Source organism: Poecilia formosa, unplaced genomic scaffold (genome assembly GCF_000485575.1).
Source record: "Poecilia formosa unplaced genomic scaffold, Poecilia_formosa-5.1.2 Scaffold288, whole genome shotgun sequence".
Lineage (NCBI taxonomy): Eukaryota > Metazoa > Chordata > Actinopteri > Cyprinodontiformes > Poeciliidae > Poecilia > Poecilia formosa.
The window spans coordinates 526014-543962 of record NW_006800227.1 but is presented as its reverse complement, the minus strand read 5'-3'; the positions used below and the strand labels follow the sequence as shown (position 1 = coordinate 543962).

At 37.1% G+C, this 17949-nt stretch overlaps 3 protein-coding genes across 3 annotated transcripts in view; all 3 read right to left on the bottom strand.

The window, feature by feature from the left end:
* Positions 1 to 1119, bottom strand: part of LOC103151689 (E3 ubiquitin/ISG15 ligase TRIM25-like) — a 2819-nt gene extending 1700 nt beyond the window's left edge. Inside the window, exon 1 of the mRNA XM_007571867.2 lies at positions 4 to 1119. Coding sequence (XP_007571929.1) covers positions 4 to 807 — 804 coding nt within the window. The 5' untranslated portion in view covers positions 808 to 1119. The remainder of the gene's footprint in view (positions 1 to 3) is intronic.
* A 2127-nt stretch (positions 1120 to 3246) lies between these two features.
* Positions 3247 to 7344, bottom strand: LOC107838628 (tripartite motif-containing protein 16-like protein). Its single transcript, XM_016681616.1, has 2 exons — positions 7291 to 7344; positions 3247 to 4330 (listed from the first exon to the last, which is right to left on the bottom strand). Exons 1-2 carry the CDS (start codon positions 7342 to 7344, stop codon positions 3620 to 3622), a joined length of 765 nt encoding a protein of 254 aa, XP_016537102.1. The 3' UTR covers positions 3247 to 3619.
* A 971-nt stretch (positions 7345 to 8315) lies between these two features.
* On the bottom strand, positions 8316 to 16899 carry LOC107838627 (tripartite motif-containing protein 16-like). The gene is made up of 3 exons (XM_016681615.1): positions 16061 to 16899; positions 11931 to 12530; positions 8316 to 8528 (listed from the first exon to the last, which is right to left on the bottom strand). The coding sequence occupies exons 1-3, from the start codon at positions 16800 to 16802 to the stop codon at positions 8332 to 8334; spliced, it is 1539 nt and encodes a 512-aa protein (XP_016537101.1). The 5' UTR covers positions 16803 to 16899; the 3' UTR covers positions 8316 to 8331.
* Between the last annotated feature and the right edge of the window lie 1050 nt (positions 16900 to 17949).

Below are 17949 nucleotides of genomic sequence, written 5' to 3'. Positions count from 1 at the left end.
CACTTCAGTTTCCTGCTGGGATCTGATCTGCTGCTTCACCTCAGAGCTTCTTTCCTGGAGGAGACGGATCATCTCAGTGAAGATCTTCTCACTGTCCTCCACTGCTTTATCAGCAGAGACATTGATGGCCTCCACCTCCTGTTGAAGCAGCTTCACATCTTTCTTTTGGTCCTGGATTCTCTGATGGATTTGTTGTCGACTCTCCTGGAGCTTCTTCTGCTTCTCAGCTCTTTCTGCTGCAGCTGGGACTGTTTTATGGCCTTTATGTTCCTCCATTAAGCAGAGATAACAGATGCACTGCTGATCAGTACGACAGAAGATCTTCATCACCTCATCATGACGGGAGCAGATGCTCTCCTGGAGATTCTTGGAGGGATTCACCAGCTTGTGTTTCTTCAGTCCATGGATGTCGTAGTGAGGTTGGAGGTGATTCTCACAATATGAGGCAAGACAAACTAGACAAGTCTTGACAGCTTTCATCTTCCTCTCAGTGCAGACATCACAGGCCACATCTTCAGATCCAGCAAAATAATGTTGAACTGGTGCAGCTTGTAGTCCAGTCTTCTTCAGATCCTCCACCAACTCTGCTAACATGAAGTTTTTTACCAGTCCAGGCCTCGGTTTGAACTCTGTCCTGCACTGAGGGCAGCTGTAGTTTCTCCTCTGATCTTCTGCACCCCAGTAGTCTTTAATACAGTTCATACAGTAACTGTGTCCACAGGGGATAGTCACTGGATCCTTCAGTAGGTCCAAACAGATGGAACAAGAATATTTACCTGAATCCATCTTATTTTTTCTCTCAGCCATTTCACTTCTCGATAAGACTGAATATCTAAAGTTCCTCTTCCTCCCGTAGATGTCTCCCGTAAGAAGCAAAACCCCAGTTTGTTAGTTCCTGATCTTCAACAGTTTGTCTGGTCAGCTCAGTGATTCTACCGATAGTGAAGCTTTCAGATAAATGAAACGGGAAGAACCAGAAATGCAGCAGCAGAGCAGAACTCTGTCGACCAGAAGGGAGGAGCTTCACTGCAGGTGATGTTAGAAGAGGCAGAGGATCTCCAGACTTCAGATTCTCTCTTCACTTCCAGCTTTTACGTGTTTTTATTCAGACTGACTTTGACCATTCAGACAATTGACCATTTTCAGTAGAATATTTTATTTCATGTACCACATAGCCCCCATAACCTACATTCACTTTCAACAGTGTTGAAGCAATTAATCTGAGTAAATTTACCAACCATACAGTGGTAAAATATTTGAGCATAAAAACTTTAACTGAAACATCTCAATAGTAACTAAATATAATAACATATGCATGTTTGTTGACAACAACATTGGGATCTGTGAAACTGACCACTCTGAACATCATGAGAACTTGACTGTATCCTTCAACACCCATTTATGTTTCAGCATCGGGTTGTATAGAGAGGATGTGTCGCAGCAAGTAAGGTCCCAGTAGGGCTTACCGCTTCAGAGTTATTAATCACCAAAGATTATTTTTTTAATTATTTTTTTTTACTTTTAACCCCATTCACCTGGAGGTCAAAGGTCAGAAAGGCTGTTTCTTCTCTTTATGAGCCCCTGCACCTTATTTGTGAATTTCAATCCTCTATGACAAACTCAATTTGATTTACGCTGATACATGGTTTTGGGATGTAAGAAGAGTCACAAAAGAGGATTTGTTGGCTTTGACTTACAGCCACCAAAAGTAACCTGCAGGTTCTGGGCCGCCCCGGCTTCATGTCCTGTAGTTTTGGTTTCTCTAGCCCCTCTGGGGGGGCAGAAGGAGAAGCATCTTAAAGTTTTAGACCATAACCCCATAAGTGAACTGAGGTCAAAGTATAACTTCTGTTTTGACCCCGTGCATCGTGGAATTGCATCTTTTCCAGCTGTTCTTGGTACTGACAGAAATAATAATCTACAAGGAACAAACCTGAACCACCCATGTGTTTCTAGTCCTCTCCTTTGTCCTGAAACAAGCTTAAAATGCTGAAGGTCAATTCAGCCAGGACTGTGGAGCCGTTTATGTCAGTCATTCAGAAAACAATGATACAGCAACAAAGTGTAATGTGTTTGTGAACAATATATTAAAAAGTAGTAAAAACTAATCCCAGTTTTACAAATGAGGTACTTACTTCATGTCCAATAGCCTTTACCTTAGTTTTTTTTTTTTGCCTTACACTGCCATCTAGTGTTCATTTCCAGGTACAAGACAAATCTCATGAACAAATCTTCTAATATGTTTATTCAGTTTTTTACAGTCATAAAGAAAGATCAGTAAAGATCAGCTTTGCTTTTATTTCATGAATTTGAACGTTTCAATCTAAAAAGTGTTTTTTAATGTGATCAGTACTAAACTGTAGCAAATTCTGAAATATTACAGACCAGACCACTTCTTACATGCTGGATTAAATGTTAAAATATTAAAGATAATTATTTAATGTTCCTGAGGCAAATCAGACCTGAGGACAAACAATACAGGTTTTTCTCATCTGCACCAATTCAGTGTCATAGATGGACTAGATTTCATGCATTTGATGAGGAAATATTTATTTCAATCATTACAGAATTTAATTTTAATTGGCACTTGGAAAAAAGGATTTGTAAATAACTCTGTTTCAACCTAAACTATTGTATGTGCTGCAGTTTGAGAATCATCATCTCAGCAAGCTTCCTAAAAAACCAGAGAAAATCAACTGGTTCCAGTAACTCATTCTAGTAAAACCAGTTTATAAACCCATTCAGAAAACTTTAGCAGAAAAGATTTTGTTTCCCTTGGATTTACTTTAATATTTATTAACAGTTTAACACAAAAACCACAAATGTATTATCAGACATAGAAAAGAAAAACAGATTGTAAAAGCTAAATTAGCTTTTATGGTTTCCAAACACTGAACGTAAATAAGGAAAAAAAAATTTACAATAGATATTTAAACATGATTCGCTCAAAAAATAAGCAGCAGTAGAATAATACAGTGAACATGAATTACAGAGATTAAATAATTGTGAAACAATTGATTTGTTCTAAACTAAAGTCATATTAATCTTGTTACAAATTTCCCAGAGTCATTACTGTCCAGGATTAAACACAACTGATGACCTGGATTTGTATTCATTAAGTTTGATTTTTAAAATGCTACATATTTTCTCAACCTTTGAATTTCTGGCTTCTTGTCAGACAGAACTGAAATCCAGGAGATTACAGTTTTTCTCATGATTGTGTCTTAAGAAGTAAAACATTTTTAGCTTAATTAACAGAATAAAATCTTCCTGACAAGAGATCCTGACACATTTGAGAGATCAAGTTAACTAATCTTTGTCCAATAAAACAATGCCTGATGTCCTGATTGATAAACATCATTGATGGAAACTGTAGATAACTGCTGTTTCCTTCAGCTCATCCCCATTTCACCAACATTTGGTCTGAGAAAGCAATAAATGTAAATGTAATTAGTTTCTGTGAATCCAAATCCTCCTGGGAGTCTCCAAGACTGAACAGAAACAGGAAGAGGAAGCACACAAACAAACTCCAATATCAGCAATAAACAAGATGTCAACGTAACTCTCAGTGATGGAGACTAAAGCTGTAACTAAAATACAGATTTTAACCAACTAGACCTCAGATCAGTGCTGACTGTTCTGGTTTTATGAACTCAGCAGAGTCTCCATAACTATGAAGCCAAACCCCAACATGTAGAGGCTGAGTGAATCTGGTCTGGACTCTGTGGAGGAGAGTCATGGTTTTAGAGACGCTGTAGAAAGACAGAATACCTGCTCTGTGGTCCAGGTACACTCCTATTCTGGAGGAAACTGGACCTGATAATGGAGTTTCAATATTGTTGTGATAAAATGTGTAGCTGTTTGTGTCACAGCGTAATGTCCAAGATTTGTCATTAAGTCCAAATAAATATTTCTCTGACTTTCCTGCTCTGCTGATGTTTTTGTATGAAACTGCTAAACGAAGTTCTTCTCCTCTCATCTCCACCTCCCAGTAACAACGTCCAGTCAGACTCTCTCTGCTCAGGACCTGAGAATAAAGACTGAATCTGTCTGGATGATCAGGATAAGACTGTTGTTGACTCATTAATGTTACATTTCTGTTCCCATTAGATAACAACAGACTTTTGTGGACTGTGTTTGGATCCAAAGTGATTTCCTGTGAATATTTTAAGAATCCAGCTCTGGTCTTGGGTTCTGGTTCTGATAGTAGAACATCCACTTCAGTTATTGCCAGTTCAATGTTTGTTCCAGTGTCTCGCAGGACGTCCTGTAGTTTGTCTCTGAGCTCTGACACAGCTGCTGTCACGTCCTCAAAGTGTCTCAGAGGACACTTTGTATCACTTTATATCACATAAAAACTTAAATGTTTTACTCTTGTTAGCTTTTGGAAAGGAATGTTACTAATTTAGTTTGTAATTAAGAATATTGTTTACAAATACATCCTCCTTAAAAATCACCTCATTTTCTTTCTGAAAAAGAAATTAGAGGCGTGTATTTCTTTTTACAGTACTTGTTTTAACAACTTAGAAGAACTGATACATTCACCTGAGTTTGTCAAGGGATGGTGTGGAAAGATATTTGCTCAGTTTGTGTAAACATTGGTGTACAGGATGTGTTTAACCTGCCAGACACGTTTTGTTCCCATTAGTCGTTTTAAATGACCCAGAGATCTGCATTTGACACACATTAAAGTTTTATTAGTATCCAATGCTCAACACATTTTATTTCAAAATAGAAACTTAACAATTTCCCATTATATTACAGGATACAGAAAACATTTGGACATTTGGATACAATTCTTTATCTGTACTTTTATCACTTTACTATAATCTTTAGAATAGCTCCCTAATGTGAGCAGAGTAAAACTGTAAACAAGACAATATGGCACACCACTATCGTCTCCAAAAGAAATCATAGTTACAAGGCGGTGGGAACACTGATATTTATGTGCAATTGAGATCCCATACTCCCTCAGTTTTTTAACTTTTCTATAATGTATTACAGACAGGAAGTTTACTTGTATAGTGAATATGCTACGTCCTGCTAAAGTCAGATCCAAAACATAAAACTAAAGCAAACCAAATAACCAAATACATGCACAGAACTTAACCTTAGGACGACTCAAACTTTCAGACCTAATATTATGCCACTTCAGTCTAGCAGATTCTTTTCTCATGTATAAGCTTATTTTTCTTGTAAGGAAAAGGTTTTATCAGTTGCTCTTTGCTGGATGTTTGTCCTGTTAAACTCTGTTCTCTTTGTTTTCCAGCTTCACTCTGTGCTGGAATTGTCTGACTAGTAAGGGAATGTAATCCAAGTTTGTATTGTTGGGAAAAAAACAGAAAAGATATAGCTCTTTTTGTCTGAGACTGGAAAGAATTTTTTTTAATCAACTTACAATTACAGGTTATAGCAGATAGCTGCAATAAGACACAACATTACTTCAAGAAAATCCTGGTTGTTATAATGGGGGATTTTAACGGATGTGATGTTTCTAATCTTCTTCCAAACCTTCCATAATACGTGACATGTCCAACACAAAGCTGAAATCATGGACAAATGATTTGGAGCTCATGTGTCCAGATTTGGTGATCAAATACATGAGATCTCAATGTATTTCGTCTTCTTATCAAACATGTCTTTTGAATCTGAAAAGGGAGAAACCTCTTGTTAAGGACACTCAGTGGTAAACAACTGATGAACTAAGGTCTAGTTTTGAATCTACTGTCTAGGAAATGTTTTTCATATGTTTGATTTTACAATCAAATATATGGAGAACATTTGATTGTCAAAATTAGTTGGAGTAAAAGCTCAGCCAATATCTTTTTCTGAGAGAGACATGGGTGAACAATGAAAGAAAGGGCCAAGATGCATTAAAATATTAAAAATAATTGGTAAATATTTATATGGTAAAATGGACCTGAGGACTAACAATACAGGATTTTCTACCTTGCACCTATGCAGTGTAATAAATGAGCTATATTTCATGCAGGTGATGAGGAAATATTGATTTCAGTCATTACAGATTTAGACTTGACTTGGAAAATATGACTTATTAGCAAGTCTTGTTCGACCAGAACTCCCAGTGTTACATATGCTGGAGTTTGAGAACCATCAACAAGCAACTTCCTAAACAAAACTGAGATCATGCACTGGTTCCAATAACTCATTCTGGTAAAGCCAGTTCATAAACCCAGTCAGAAAACAACAATAATGTTTCAGAAATAATTGTATTTCCTTTGGATTTACTTTAATAATTTTAACAGTTTCAAACCGAAACATGATTGATTTATTATCAGACATAAAAAGAAAACAGATCACAAAAGCTTGGGCAGCTTTTATGGTTTCCAACAAAGAATTTAATTTGATAATCAATAGACATAAACATGATTAGCTCAAAAGTTCAGCATCAGGAGAGTAAAACTAACTTGAAATGTTAAAAATTAAAGGGTTTCTTAACACTTGAGTACAAAAATTCTATAAAACAGTAAAATGAATCATACCAGAATAATGATTTTCCTTTTTACCAAAAGCAGAATCACTTCACAACAAAACATCATCAACAAAACGTATAAAGAGCATCTCAACTATACAATGAAACCAAAAGTCTGTATTTCTAGCTCTCAGTGAAGGCAGATGCTTTCTTTCTCTGCTCCCTCTAGGCCCTGCCGTGCCTTCTCTGTTTCGGTCTTTTTCTCAAATTTTTTAAGCCTTTTTTAAAAATTTTTTTTTTTACACATTTTCCAAATCTATAAATTATGGATCTGGTCAACCAGTCTCTTAATGCAATTGATCAAATTTTCTCAATGAGACGTCTGGGCACAAGAGAGCCTTCTTGTCCTGCAGAGACACACTTGGCAGGATTCACCCTGGATTTTTTCATGATAACAGGATTTCTAATGTTTGGAGCTTGTGGATTCCTGGCTTATCAACAACTTTGTGACAGACTTGGTCAAACTAGCGAACACTCAGACTGTTGGTGTGGACAAAGACGCAAGTTGGATGTGAGTCTTGCTGATACTCGCAGCCCAGCTGAGGACTCTAAAGCTCACTAGCAGGATGGAACCAATCTTGGAGAAGTTGCTAGTTTCAGCTCAGTGGAACGACTAAACTAATGTGGATGATTGCGATGAACTAAGATGTATTGGAGAGACTTTAGGGAAGATTGAAATTCATAATCTACCCGAACTAAGACATTCTGTTTCTGAATTGGCTTTCCCCGTGTGGCCTTGGAAGGGCTGCATATTTCCAATCTCCTTGGAGATATGTAAACATAGCGCTCCTTCCCACCTCACCTCCTCCTGTTATCCATTCATCTGTGGAGCTGAGCCCTCCCAAGGACATGCTCCTAGATAACAACATCATATCGGACTATTTGCCAGGAGACTGAGCTACACGAATCATGGCCATATAGATGCTATTTTAGAAATTGTGGACTACTCATTACTTTTACAAATTTAGAACATAAGGTCCAGAGAGTACTTACTTATACTTATCTAGCAACCCAGATCAGGAGAATCTAGTTTATATACTTTATATAACATTGTTAGATTCTTTTTTTCTTTTGCTCTTTCCTTTGGTTTGTTAATTTGTTTGTGTTTCATTTTAATTCATTTAAAACACTTTGAACTGCCTTGTTGCTGAAAATGTGCTACATAAATAAAATGACCATATGTTACCTTATTTATATCACAATTGAAGACAACCTGCAATATACACAGTTCATACAGGTATCAGTTGATTGTGGATTAAACTTTTAGTTTTAAATAGTTTTTAGTAATAAACATAAAATTAGAAGGGTTATCATACACTTCATGAATTATGTGTGAAGAAGGAAGATCTGGAAACATTCAGAGACATAAGAAGGAAATCTGTCCATTTTGTGAGAAGACTTTGTTTCTAATCAAATTCTAAGCTAAAATAATATTGATCTTGTAATAAATTGCAAGTTATTTCAATAAATGATTAAAGAATAACATTTTTGCTCAATAAAATAGTGACTAATAATGATCGTTATTGCAGCTTCCATCAGCTAGTCTGTACATGGATAAAAATATCAACAATCATTGGTCTCACAAAGCAAGCATTTACAATTGCAATGTGAATGTAATTAGGTGAATCTATATCCTCCTGAGCAATGATGGCTCCCTGGTCAAACAGAAGCAGGAAGGGGCAGCACCCAAAGAAACTCCAACGTCAACAAACAAGATGACAGAGTTGCTCTATAAAGACAGCTGATCTCTGAGCAGTGAGGAAATAACAATGATGGAGACTAAAGAAACTAAAACTAAAATAGACATTTTAACCAACTGGACCTCAAATCTTTGATGACTATTTCAGCTTAATAAACTCAGAAGAACATTCTGACAAAGAGAAAAATGAGAGGTCAAGCCAAACTCCAGCATGTAGAGGCTGAGTGAATCTGGTCTGGACTCTGTGGAGGAGAGTCATGGTTTCAGAGACGCTGTAGAAAGACAGAATACCTGCTGTGTGATCCAGGTACACTCCTATTCTGGAGGAAACTGGACCTGGTACTGGAGTTTTAATGTTGTTATGAGAAAATCTGTAACTTTTTCTGCCACAATATAATGACCAAGATTTACAATTTGATCCAAATTGACATTTAGCAGACCATCCTGCTCTGCTGATGTTCTTGTATGAAACTGCTATATAAACATGTATTCCTCTCTTCTCCATCTCCCAGTAACAACGTCCAGTCAGACTCTCTTTACTCAAGACCTGAGACCAACCAGTGAATCTGTCTGGATGATCAGGATAAGGAAGACATGAAGACACAAATGTTACTTTTCTGTTCCCNCAACTTACAATTACAGGTTATAGCAGATAGCTGCAATAAGACACATTACTTCAAGAAAATCCTGGTTGTTCTAATGGGGGATTTTAACAGATGTGATGTTTCTAATCTTCTTCCAAACCTTCCATAATACGTGACATGTCCAACACAAAGCTGAAATCGTGGATAAATGATTTGGTTTATCCATGTGTTCTCTACTGTTCTTCCCATGGGTGATTTTGATGTGATGGTGTTTCTACTTTTCTCCCAAACCTTGAACAATATGTGACATGTCCAACACAGAGATAAAATCCTGGATAAATATTTCAATGTTTATGTGTCCAAGTGTTGTCTATCTTTCTACCAGTTAAACCACAATGCCAGTCATCCTTTAACCAAAAATATCTCCAGAATCTGAACAGGAAGAAACTTCCTTTTAAGGACATGAAGTGGTGAACAAGTCATGAACTGAGGCCTAGTTTTGAATCTACTGTCTGGCCTTTGTCCATTTGATTGTTCAATTATTTGGAGTAAAAGCTCAGCCAATAACATTGTCTAACAGAGAGAAACATGGTTAGACACTGAAAGAAAAGACTAGACTAAGCTTATCATCTACGAAGGGAGAGCATTAAGTTCTTGTCATCAGCTGGTGTACCCGCCCAAGAAGATGACACAAATAAAGACAATGCCAGACCAGATGATGAGTTTTATTGTCAAAAAATATGAACTTAAAAGCTGAAATAACAGCAAATATTACACAATTGGAAAGTTTTTCAAGCAAAAATGGGATGTCTCAAAGCAAATAAAAATACCACTTTTTTTCTTTTTCTTACTCCTGAACTTTACTTGATGTTCAATATTGACTTACATATTGTTGAAAGTCAATATTCAACAATCTGTTGAATGTGTGCTGTTAGAACTAGAGTCTGTGTTTTGGAGGTTGTACTGGATGCTTCTTTCCAGGAAATGTAGCCATTTTTATCTGCAATTATTCAAGATATTCAAATATTTACATCAGAAGCCATTAAGCTGCTTATTTCACATGCTGAAGGACCTCTGGGTTCACTAGATTATTTTCCTTACACTGCCATCTAATGTTCATTTGCAGGAACAAGAAAAATCCTCTTTTTTTCCCTTTTCCTCTTATAGTAATAAAATTAGATAAGGAAAGACCAGCTTTGTTTTTGATTCACTCATAAATTTCACACTTACAAGTTATTTTTTGAGCAGTATTACACTATGTCAAATTCTGAAACAATATCCCACAGAGTTTGATACTTTCTGATTTAAATGTTAAAATTTTGAAAATAACTATGAAATGTTCCTGTGGCAATGTTAGACCAAAGGACAAACATTGCAGGGTTTTCTAAACTGCACCAATCCAGTGTTATAGATACACTAGATTTTATCCATTTGATCAGGAAATATTCATTTCAAATGTTATAGGTTTGACACTTGACTTAGAAAATAGGATTTGTCAACAACTCTGTTTCAACCTAAACTCCCACCGTTGCACAAGCTGCAGTTTTGAGACCCATCATATCAACAAACAGCTTCCAGAACAAAACTGTGATAATCTACTGTTTCCAAGAACTAATTCTAGTAAAACCAGTCCATAAAAGAGAAAACATGAACAATGCTTCAGAAACCATTTTATTTCCTTTACCATTTTAACAATTTTAAACCCCCCAAAAATTATTTATGTAACAAAAAAGAAAAAAAAATAATCACAAAAGCTACACCAGGTTTGATGGTTTCCAACCCCTGATTCTAAATGAGAACAAGAATTTAACTTGATAATCAATAAACCTAAACAGAAGCAGCCTAGCAACTCAGCAGTACTTGAATAAAAAGGTTAACCTGAATTGTTCAAAATTTTATGAATTTTAAATACATGCATAGATCAAATCCAACAATTCAAACACACTAGTTTGATGATTTTGCTTTTGCCAAAAAGATAACCAATTCACAATAAAACTTAATCTGTACACAAAACAAATGGGGGGAAAAATCAGACATTTAAAAAAGATCTAAACTAATGAATCCAAACGTTCAACATTTATAGAACAATTCAAGACAATTTATTGAAATTGATCAAGGATTTAAGTAGTCTTTAAAGACGAACGCCCATTCAGAGGGGTTTGAATGTTCAGGGAAATAACAGAAAACTAAATCAATGTTTTGAGTTGAAATCTTTCTACCTTTGAAACAATACTTTGTTTCTAATCAAATTCTAAAGACATATTAGTCTTGTTACATTTTTTAAATAATTTAACTATATTAGTTCTTTTTTTCAGAGACATTACAGCCCAGAATTAAACATGACTGATGACCTGGACTTGTTTTCATTACATTTAGTCTTAAAAATATTACATATTTGCTCAACCTTGATACATGTCAACCTGTGTTTGATTCCTGGACAGTTTTCCTCATGACTCTGTGATCATTTTCATAGTGAAACATGTTGATTAATATTAAGAAGAATTAAATCCTCCTGACAAAAGGTGCTGACCACATTCTAGTGGTCAAGTTAATTAATAACAATGAGTTTCATTCAGTATATGATCTTTGTCCCACAAAATAATGACCACTCTCCTGATTAATGATGGTAATAATTACAGTTTACATCAGTTCATCTGTACATGGAATTCAATAACATTTGGTCTGACGAAGAAATACATGTAAACACAATCACGTTAGGTGAATACAGATCCTCTTGAGCAGTGGTAGCCTCCATAGCTGATATACAGGAAGCAGCAGCACTCAAATAAAAATCCAGCATAAACAAAAAAGAAAAGATGAGAAAATATTTCCATAAAGACAGCAGATCTCAGGGCAGTGAAGAAACGAAACAACAATGAGTTCTGAGCAACAGTGATGGAAACTCAAGAAACTGAAACTGAAATATGAATTTTAACTTGACCTCAGATCACTGCTGACTATTTCAGTTCAATGAACTCAGCATAGGATCCACCAGAACAGGAAAGAGAGGGATAAAGTCCAACTCCAGCATACAGAGGCTGATTGAATGTTGTCTGGACTCTGTGGAGGAGAGTCATGGTTCCAGAGATGCTGTAGAAAGACAGAATACCTGCTGTGTGGTCCAGGTACACTCCTATTCTGGAGGAAACTGGACCTGATACTGGAGTTCCATTGTTGTTGTGATAAAATGTGGAGCTGTTTGTGTCACAGCGTAATGACCAAGATTTGTCATTGCATCCAAATAAACATTCCTCTGACTTTCCTGCTCTGCTGATGTTTTTGTATGAAACTGCTAAACGAAGTACTTCCCCTCTCCTCTCCACCTCCCAGTAACAACGTCCAGTCAGACTTTCTCTACTCAGGACCTGAGAACAACGACTGAATCTGTCTGGAAGATCAGGATAAGCCTGTTCTTGGTTCATTAATGTTACTTTTCTGTTCCCATTAGATAACAACAGACTTCTGTGTGCTGTGTTTGGATCCAGAGTGATTTGTTGGAAATATTTGGGGAATTCCGCTCTGGTCTTTGGTTCTCTCCCAGGTTGCGTCAGTAAAATGTCCACCTCATTGACTGCCACTGAGATGTTTGTCCATCTGTCTCTCAGGACATCCTGTAGTTTGTCTCTGAGCTCTGACACAGCTGCTGTCACGTCCTCAAAGTGTCCCAGAGGACGGATGTTGATGCTGGATGAGTGTGTCGACTCACTGAGTGCTGGCAGTGAGGGGTAGTTGAGGAGAAACTGGGTGTGATCCTCTGTGTNCCAAACACCAAGTTGTTACTGATCTGCAGCAGTTGGTGGATCCTGCAGATACAGAAGCTTTCAGATGAGTGAAACGCGAAATGCAACAACAGAGCTGAACTCTGTTGAATAGAAGGGAGGAGCTCAATAGCAGGTTTTTTTGGGAGGGGCAGATGATTTCTAAAGGCTTCAGATTGCAGTTAAACTTGTCCCTTCATCTCAAAGCTTTTTAAAGATTTAAATTTAGACTCTAAAATTGGCTATTGGCTTTCATTTGACCATATGTTCCATTTATTTTCTCTTGCAGGTTTTTGCCCACAAATTACATTCACTGTTGCCAATGTTAATATTATTCATCTATATGAAAACATTTACCAACTCTCCCTCTTCAGATTCTGGAGATAGATGTGGGAAAACCTGGTTGTTCTAAAGGGGGATTTTAACAGATGTGAAGTGTCCAGTTTTCTCCCAAACCTTGAATAGTACGTGGCATGTCCAACAGAGAGATAAAATACTGGGTAAATGTTTTAGTGTTTGTGTGTCCAGGTGTTGTGCACCTCTCAACCAGTTAAACCATGATGCCAGTCATCCTTTCACCAAAATATCTCCTGAATATGAACAGGGAGAAATCTACTGTTAACGTCACTCAGTGGTGAATAATTAATGAACTCAGGTCTAGTTTTGAATTCACTGTCTGAGAATTGTACATCTGATGTTACAAATAGTTAAAGTAAAAGCTCAGCGAATATCTTTGTCTAACAGAGAGAGAGACATGTTAAAGACTGATAGAAATGCCCAAGTTTATCATCTACAAAAGATTGCATTAAGTTGTTGGCAGCAGCTGACATCCTGTCTAAGAAGGTGACACCGCTAAAGGAAATGCAGACTCTGTCTAGATTTTAAAGTGAAAAACATGAACTTAAAAGTCAAAATGACAGCAAACATTGCACAATTGGAAAGGTTTTTGAGCAACAGTTGGATGTTTTAAAACAAGCAAAAGTACCACTTTTGTAAGTTCTCTTACTCCTGAACTTTACCAGATGCTGAATATTGTCTTTCAGACCGTTGAAAAGGAAGAGGTTTTAGAGCTTGCACTGATTATGTTTCTTCCCAGAAAGTTTAGTTGTTTCTATCTGTAACTATTCAAGTCATTCAAATATTCACTTCAAAGCCAATCAGGAAAAAAATTATACAACAACAAAGTTGAATATGTTTGTAAATAATGCAGTATTTAGAAATAGTAACAACAAAGCCCTGGTTAACAAATAAGGTGCTTAACCAGCCTTTACACTGGTTTCTCCACTTTATACTGCCACCTAGTGTTCATTTGCAGGTAACATAAAACTTAGGAAAGATTAAGCTCATGTTTTTTCAACATCTTGCAGTAATAAAATAGATAAGGAAATACCAGCTCTGCTTTTATTTGATTCCTTCAGAAATTTTACACAAACAAGTTATTTTTGAGCATAAATTGCTATTTTGTTTTCTTAATGTGATTAATATTTTATTACAATATGTCAAATTCTTCAGCAATATAACACAGACTTTGGTAGTTTCTTACATGTTGGATTAAATGTTTTAATATTAAAAATAACTGTTAAATGTTCATGTGGTAGATTAAACAATGCAGGTTTTTCTAAACTGCACCAATGCAGTGTCATAGGTGGAGTAGATTTAATGCATTTGATGAGGTAATATTAATTTCAGTCGTTACAGATTTGAGACTTGGAAAATATGACTTGTTAAAATGTCTGGTTCACATCGAACTCCCACTCTTTCACGTGCTGCACTTTGAGTACCATCATCCCAACGAGCAACTTCTGGAACAACACAGAGATAATTAACTGGTTTCAGTTACTCCTTCTAGTAAAACCAGTCCATAAACCAGTCAGAAAACATAACAATGGTTCAGAAATCATTTTTATTTTGTTTATATTCACTGTAATCATTTCAATAGTTTCAAAACAAAATATAACTGATTAATTATCAAACACAAAATAGAGCACAGATTACAAAAGCATTTTCACGGTTTCCAACCACTGACTTTAAGTCGGTGCAATAAAATAATTTGATAATCAATAGACATAAGCATGATTAACTCAGAAGCTCAGCAACAGTAGAATAAAACTAACATGAAATGTTAAAAATTAAATGGTTTCTAAATATTTGTGAGTACACGGATCTTATAAAACAGTAAAATCAATCATACCAGAATAATGGTTTTCCTTTTACCAAAAACAGAATAAATTCACAACAAAACATAATCTGAGCACAAAACACAAAGAGAAAATTAAACATTTAAAAAGCATCTTAGCTATCTAATGAAATGAAAAGTCTGCATTTATATCACAATTAAAGACAACGTCTCATGTTTTTACAGTGAGTTTCTAATCTATATCTGGAACCTACACCATTCATACAGTTGTCACTTTATTATGGATTAAATGTTTAGCATTTAATAGTCTTAAATGATAAACATCCAATCAGAGGGTCAATGTCATATAGACTTTATGAATGATGTGTATCAGTTCAGTTTCTTTCTACAGTCATTACTGTCTAGGATCCAGATTCTGATTTTTGTTCAATAAAATAATGATTGATTATGATTATAATTGCGGCTTCCATCAGCTCATCTGTGCATGGATTTAAATATCAACAACCATTAGTCTTACAAAGCAAGGATTTATAATTGCAATGTAAATGTAATGAGGTGAATCAAAATCCTACTAAGCAGTGGTAGCTCCCTGGTTAAACAGAAACAGGAAGGGGCAGCACAAACTCCAATATCAATAAACAAAATTAAAAAGTGACCCCATAAAGACAGCTGATCTCTGAGCAGTGAAGAAATTATAGCAATGATTGTAACTCCTAAGTGACAATACTGGCACCGCTTCCTTTAGACAGGCTGTTTATTGAATGCCGTGAAAACTATAGAAATAAAATACAAAGCTTTAGATATCTTACAGTGACAGGTGACACGTGCTTTAACAAAAGGTTACCTCGTGGCCGCCTGCCACCTCAGAGGTCCTCAAGAAACACTCCACATCACATCCACTCTAAATTAAAATATGAAATAATTCAACAACATAACTCATAAATTTACAAATATTAAAAGCATAATTACAATGCAATTGTAATTATTACAATAACATTGTAATAATGTTACTTGCTGCCAAATGACCCTCAACTCACAGATAACTATTTCAGCTGAATGAACTCAGAAAAACATTGTGAGGAAGCAAAAATTGAGGGGTCAAACCCAATCCCAGCATGTAGCGGCTGAGTGAATGTTGTCTGGATTCTGTGGATGAGAGTCATGGTTTCAGAGACGCTGTAGAAACACAGAATACCTGCTCTGTGGTCCAGGTACACTCCTATTCTGGAGGAAATTGGACCTGGTACTGGAGTTTTAATTTTGTTGTGATGGAATGTGTAACTTTTCCTCCCACAGCATAATGACCAAGATTTGTCATTGGATCCAAATTGACATTCTTCTGACCATCTTTTTCTGTTGCTCTTGTATGAAACTGCTATATAAACTNACGGATCAGCTCAGTGAAGATCTTCTCACTGTCCTCCACTGCTTTATCAGCAGAGACATTGATGGCCTCCACCTCCTGTTGAAGCAGCTTCACATTTTTCTCTTGGTCCTGGATTCTCTGCTGGATTTGTTGTCGACTCACCTGGAGCTCCTTCTGCTTCTCAGTCACTTCTGCTTCCACAGAGACTGCTTCATGGTCTTTATGTTCATCCATGGTGCAAAGATAACAGATAAACTGCTGATCAGTACGACAGAAGATCTTCATCACCTCATTATGACGAGAGCAGATGTTCTGCTGGAGGTTCTTGGACGGATTCATCAGCTTGTGTTTCTTCAATCCAGAGACATCATAATGAGGCTGAAGGTGATTGTCACAATAAGATATCAAACAAACCAAGCAGGACTTAGCAGCTTTCATCTTCCTCCCAGTACAGACGTCACAGGCCACATCTTCAGGTGCAGCATAGCAGTGATCAGCTGCAGCAGTTTGTAGTCCAGTCGTCTCCAGATCCTCCACCAACTCTGCTAACATGATGTTTTTCACCAGAACCGGCCTCGGTTTGAACTCTGTCCTGCACTGAGGGCAGCTGTGGATTCTCCTCTGATCTTCTCCATCCCAGTGGCATTTAATGCAGTTCATACAGTAGCTGTGTCCACAGGGAATAGTCACTGGATTCTTCAGTAAATCCAAGCAGATGGAACAGGAATATTTAATTGAATCCATCTGATTTCCTCTCTGAGCCATTTCACTTCTCAAAAACAATGACTGTCAAGTTTCTCTTCCTCGTATATATTTGTCCTGCAAGATGCCAAACACCAGGTCGTTACTTACTGATCGATAGCAGTTTGTGTCGGCAGCTCAGTGATCCTTCTGACTCTAATGCTTACAAACAAATGAAACAGAAGGAACCAGGAAACAAAGAAGCAGATCTAAAAGAAGGGAGGAGATTAACAGCAGTTGGTTGTTGGGAGGGACCCAGGATTTCCCCAGAGTGGCGTTTTCTTGTTCTCTGTGGCTGGTCATTCATGGGATATGTGTTTGATATTTTTATGATGGTTGGAGTTGTCTCTGTAGGTTACCTGGACTTGGCAGTGTAGAGTCTGTGTGGGGAGTTTGAGTGTGTGTACAGTGTCCATTTTTGTATGTGTTTACATTGTGTGTGTGTGTGTGTGTGTGTGTGCGTGTGTGTGTGTGTGTGCGTGTGTGTGTGTGTGTGTGCGTGTGTGTGTGTGTGTGTACGTGCGTGCGTGTGCACATGAGTGTGGGAACATGTGATTGTGCCTTTGGGGTGAACTTTGTCTGAGTCCTCACTCTTTTTTGTCTTGGGTTGCCCAAAGCCTGAAGCTCCTGACAACGTTCCTTCTAGGATTATTGGGACATTGGGATGCTCAGTCTCACCTCCAATATTTTCCACTACGATAAAGTGACAGCCCAGACGGTGGTTGTTGCATGGTTTTTGGACACCACACAACAATTCAGTCTTTTTTTCCTGAATCTGTGTCAAAAAAATAAGCCACTGCAGAATCAGTATATATCTCACCGGGGGGCAAAGATGATTGAGGACAAACCTCTCAAGTGTCTTCAGTAGGTGTGAGGTCAGTACTTTTGGTAGCTGCTGTCCTTTAGATGTTTGGTCTTTGGCACTGGTGAAGGTCTTATACAGTTGTGATACTTCTCACAGATTCAGAGTTATTAAAACATGTATCCCATAATACCACACAGTGGACCTGCAGAGTACTTCACGGTCCTGGAGCTGATGCCATCAAGACCTGCAGCCTTCTGCACTGAGGGGTGTGAATCTCAGGAAAGAAAATCAGATGTCAAATGTGAGGGGGTTGCAGCAGGGGAGACTTGGCAAATGGAACATTATATCAAGTGGAACAACATTGCA

Excerpts from the sequence above, each read along its gene's own strand:
- LOC107838628 (XM_016681616.1), bottom strand. The coding sequence starts at position 7,344 with ATGTCCTTGGGAGGGCTCAGCTCCACAGATGAATGGATAACAGGAGGA. Across the intron at positions 4,331-7,290 it reads GGATAACAGGAGGAGGTGAG|TGTCCTCTGAGACACTTTGA; the intron begins GTGGGAAGGAGC and ends AGTGATACAAAG.
- LOC107838627 (XM_016681615.1), bottom strand. The coding sequence starts at position 16,802 with ATGGCTCAGAGAGGAAATCAGATGGATTCAATTAAATATTCCTGTTCC. Across the intron at positions 8,529-11,930 it reads CAATGGAACTCCAGTATCAG|GTCCAGTTTCCTCCAGAATA; the intron begins GTCCAGTTTCCT and ends CTCCAGTACCAG.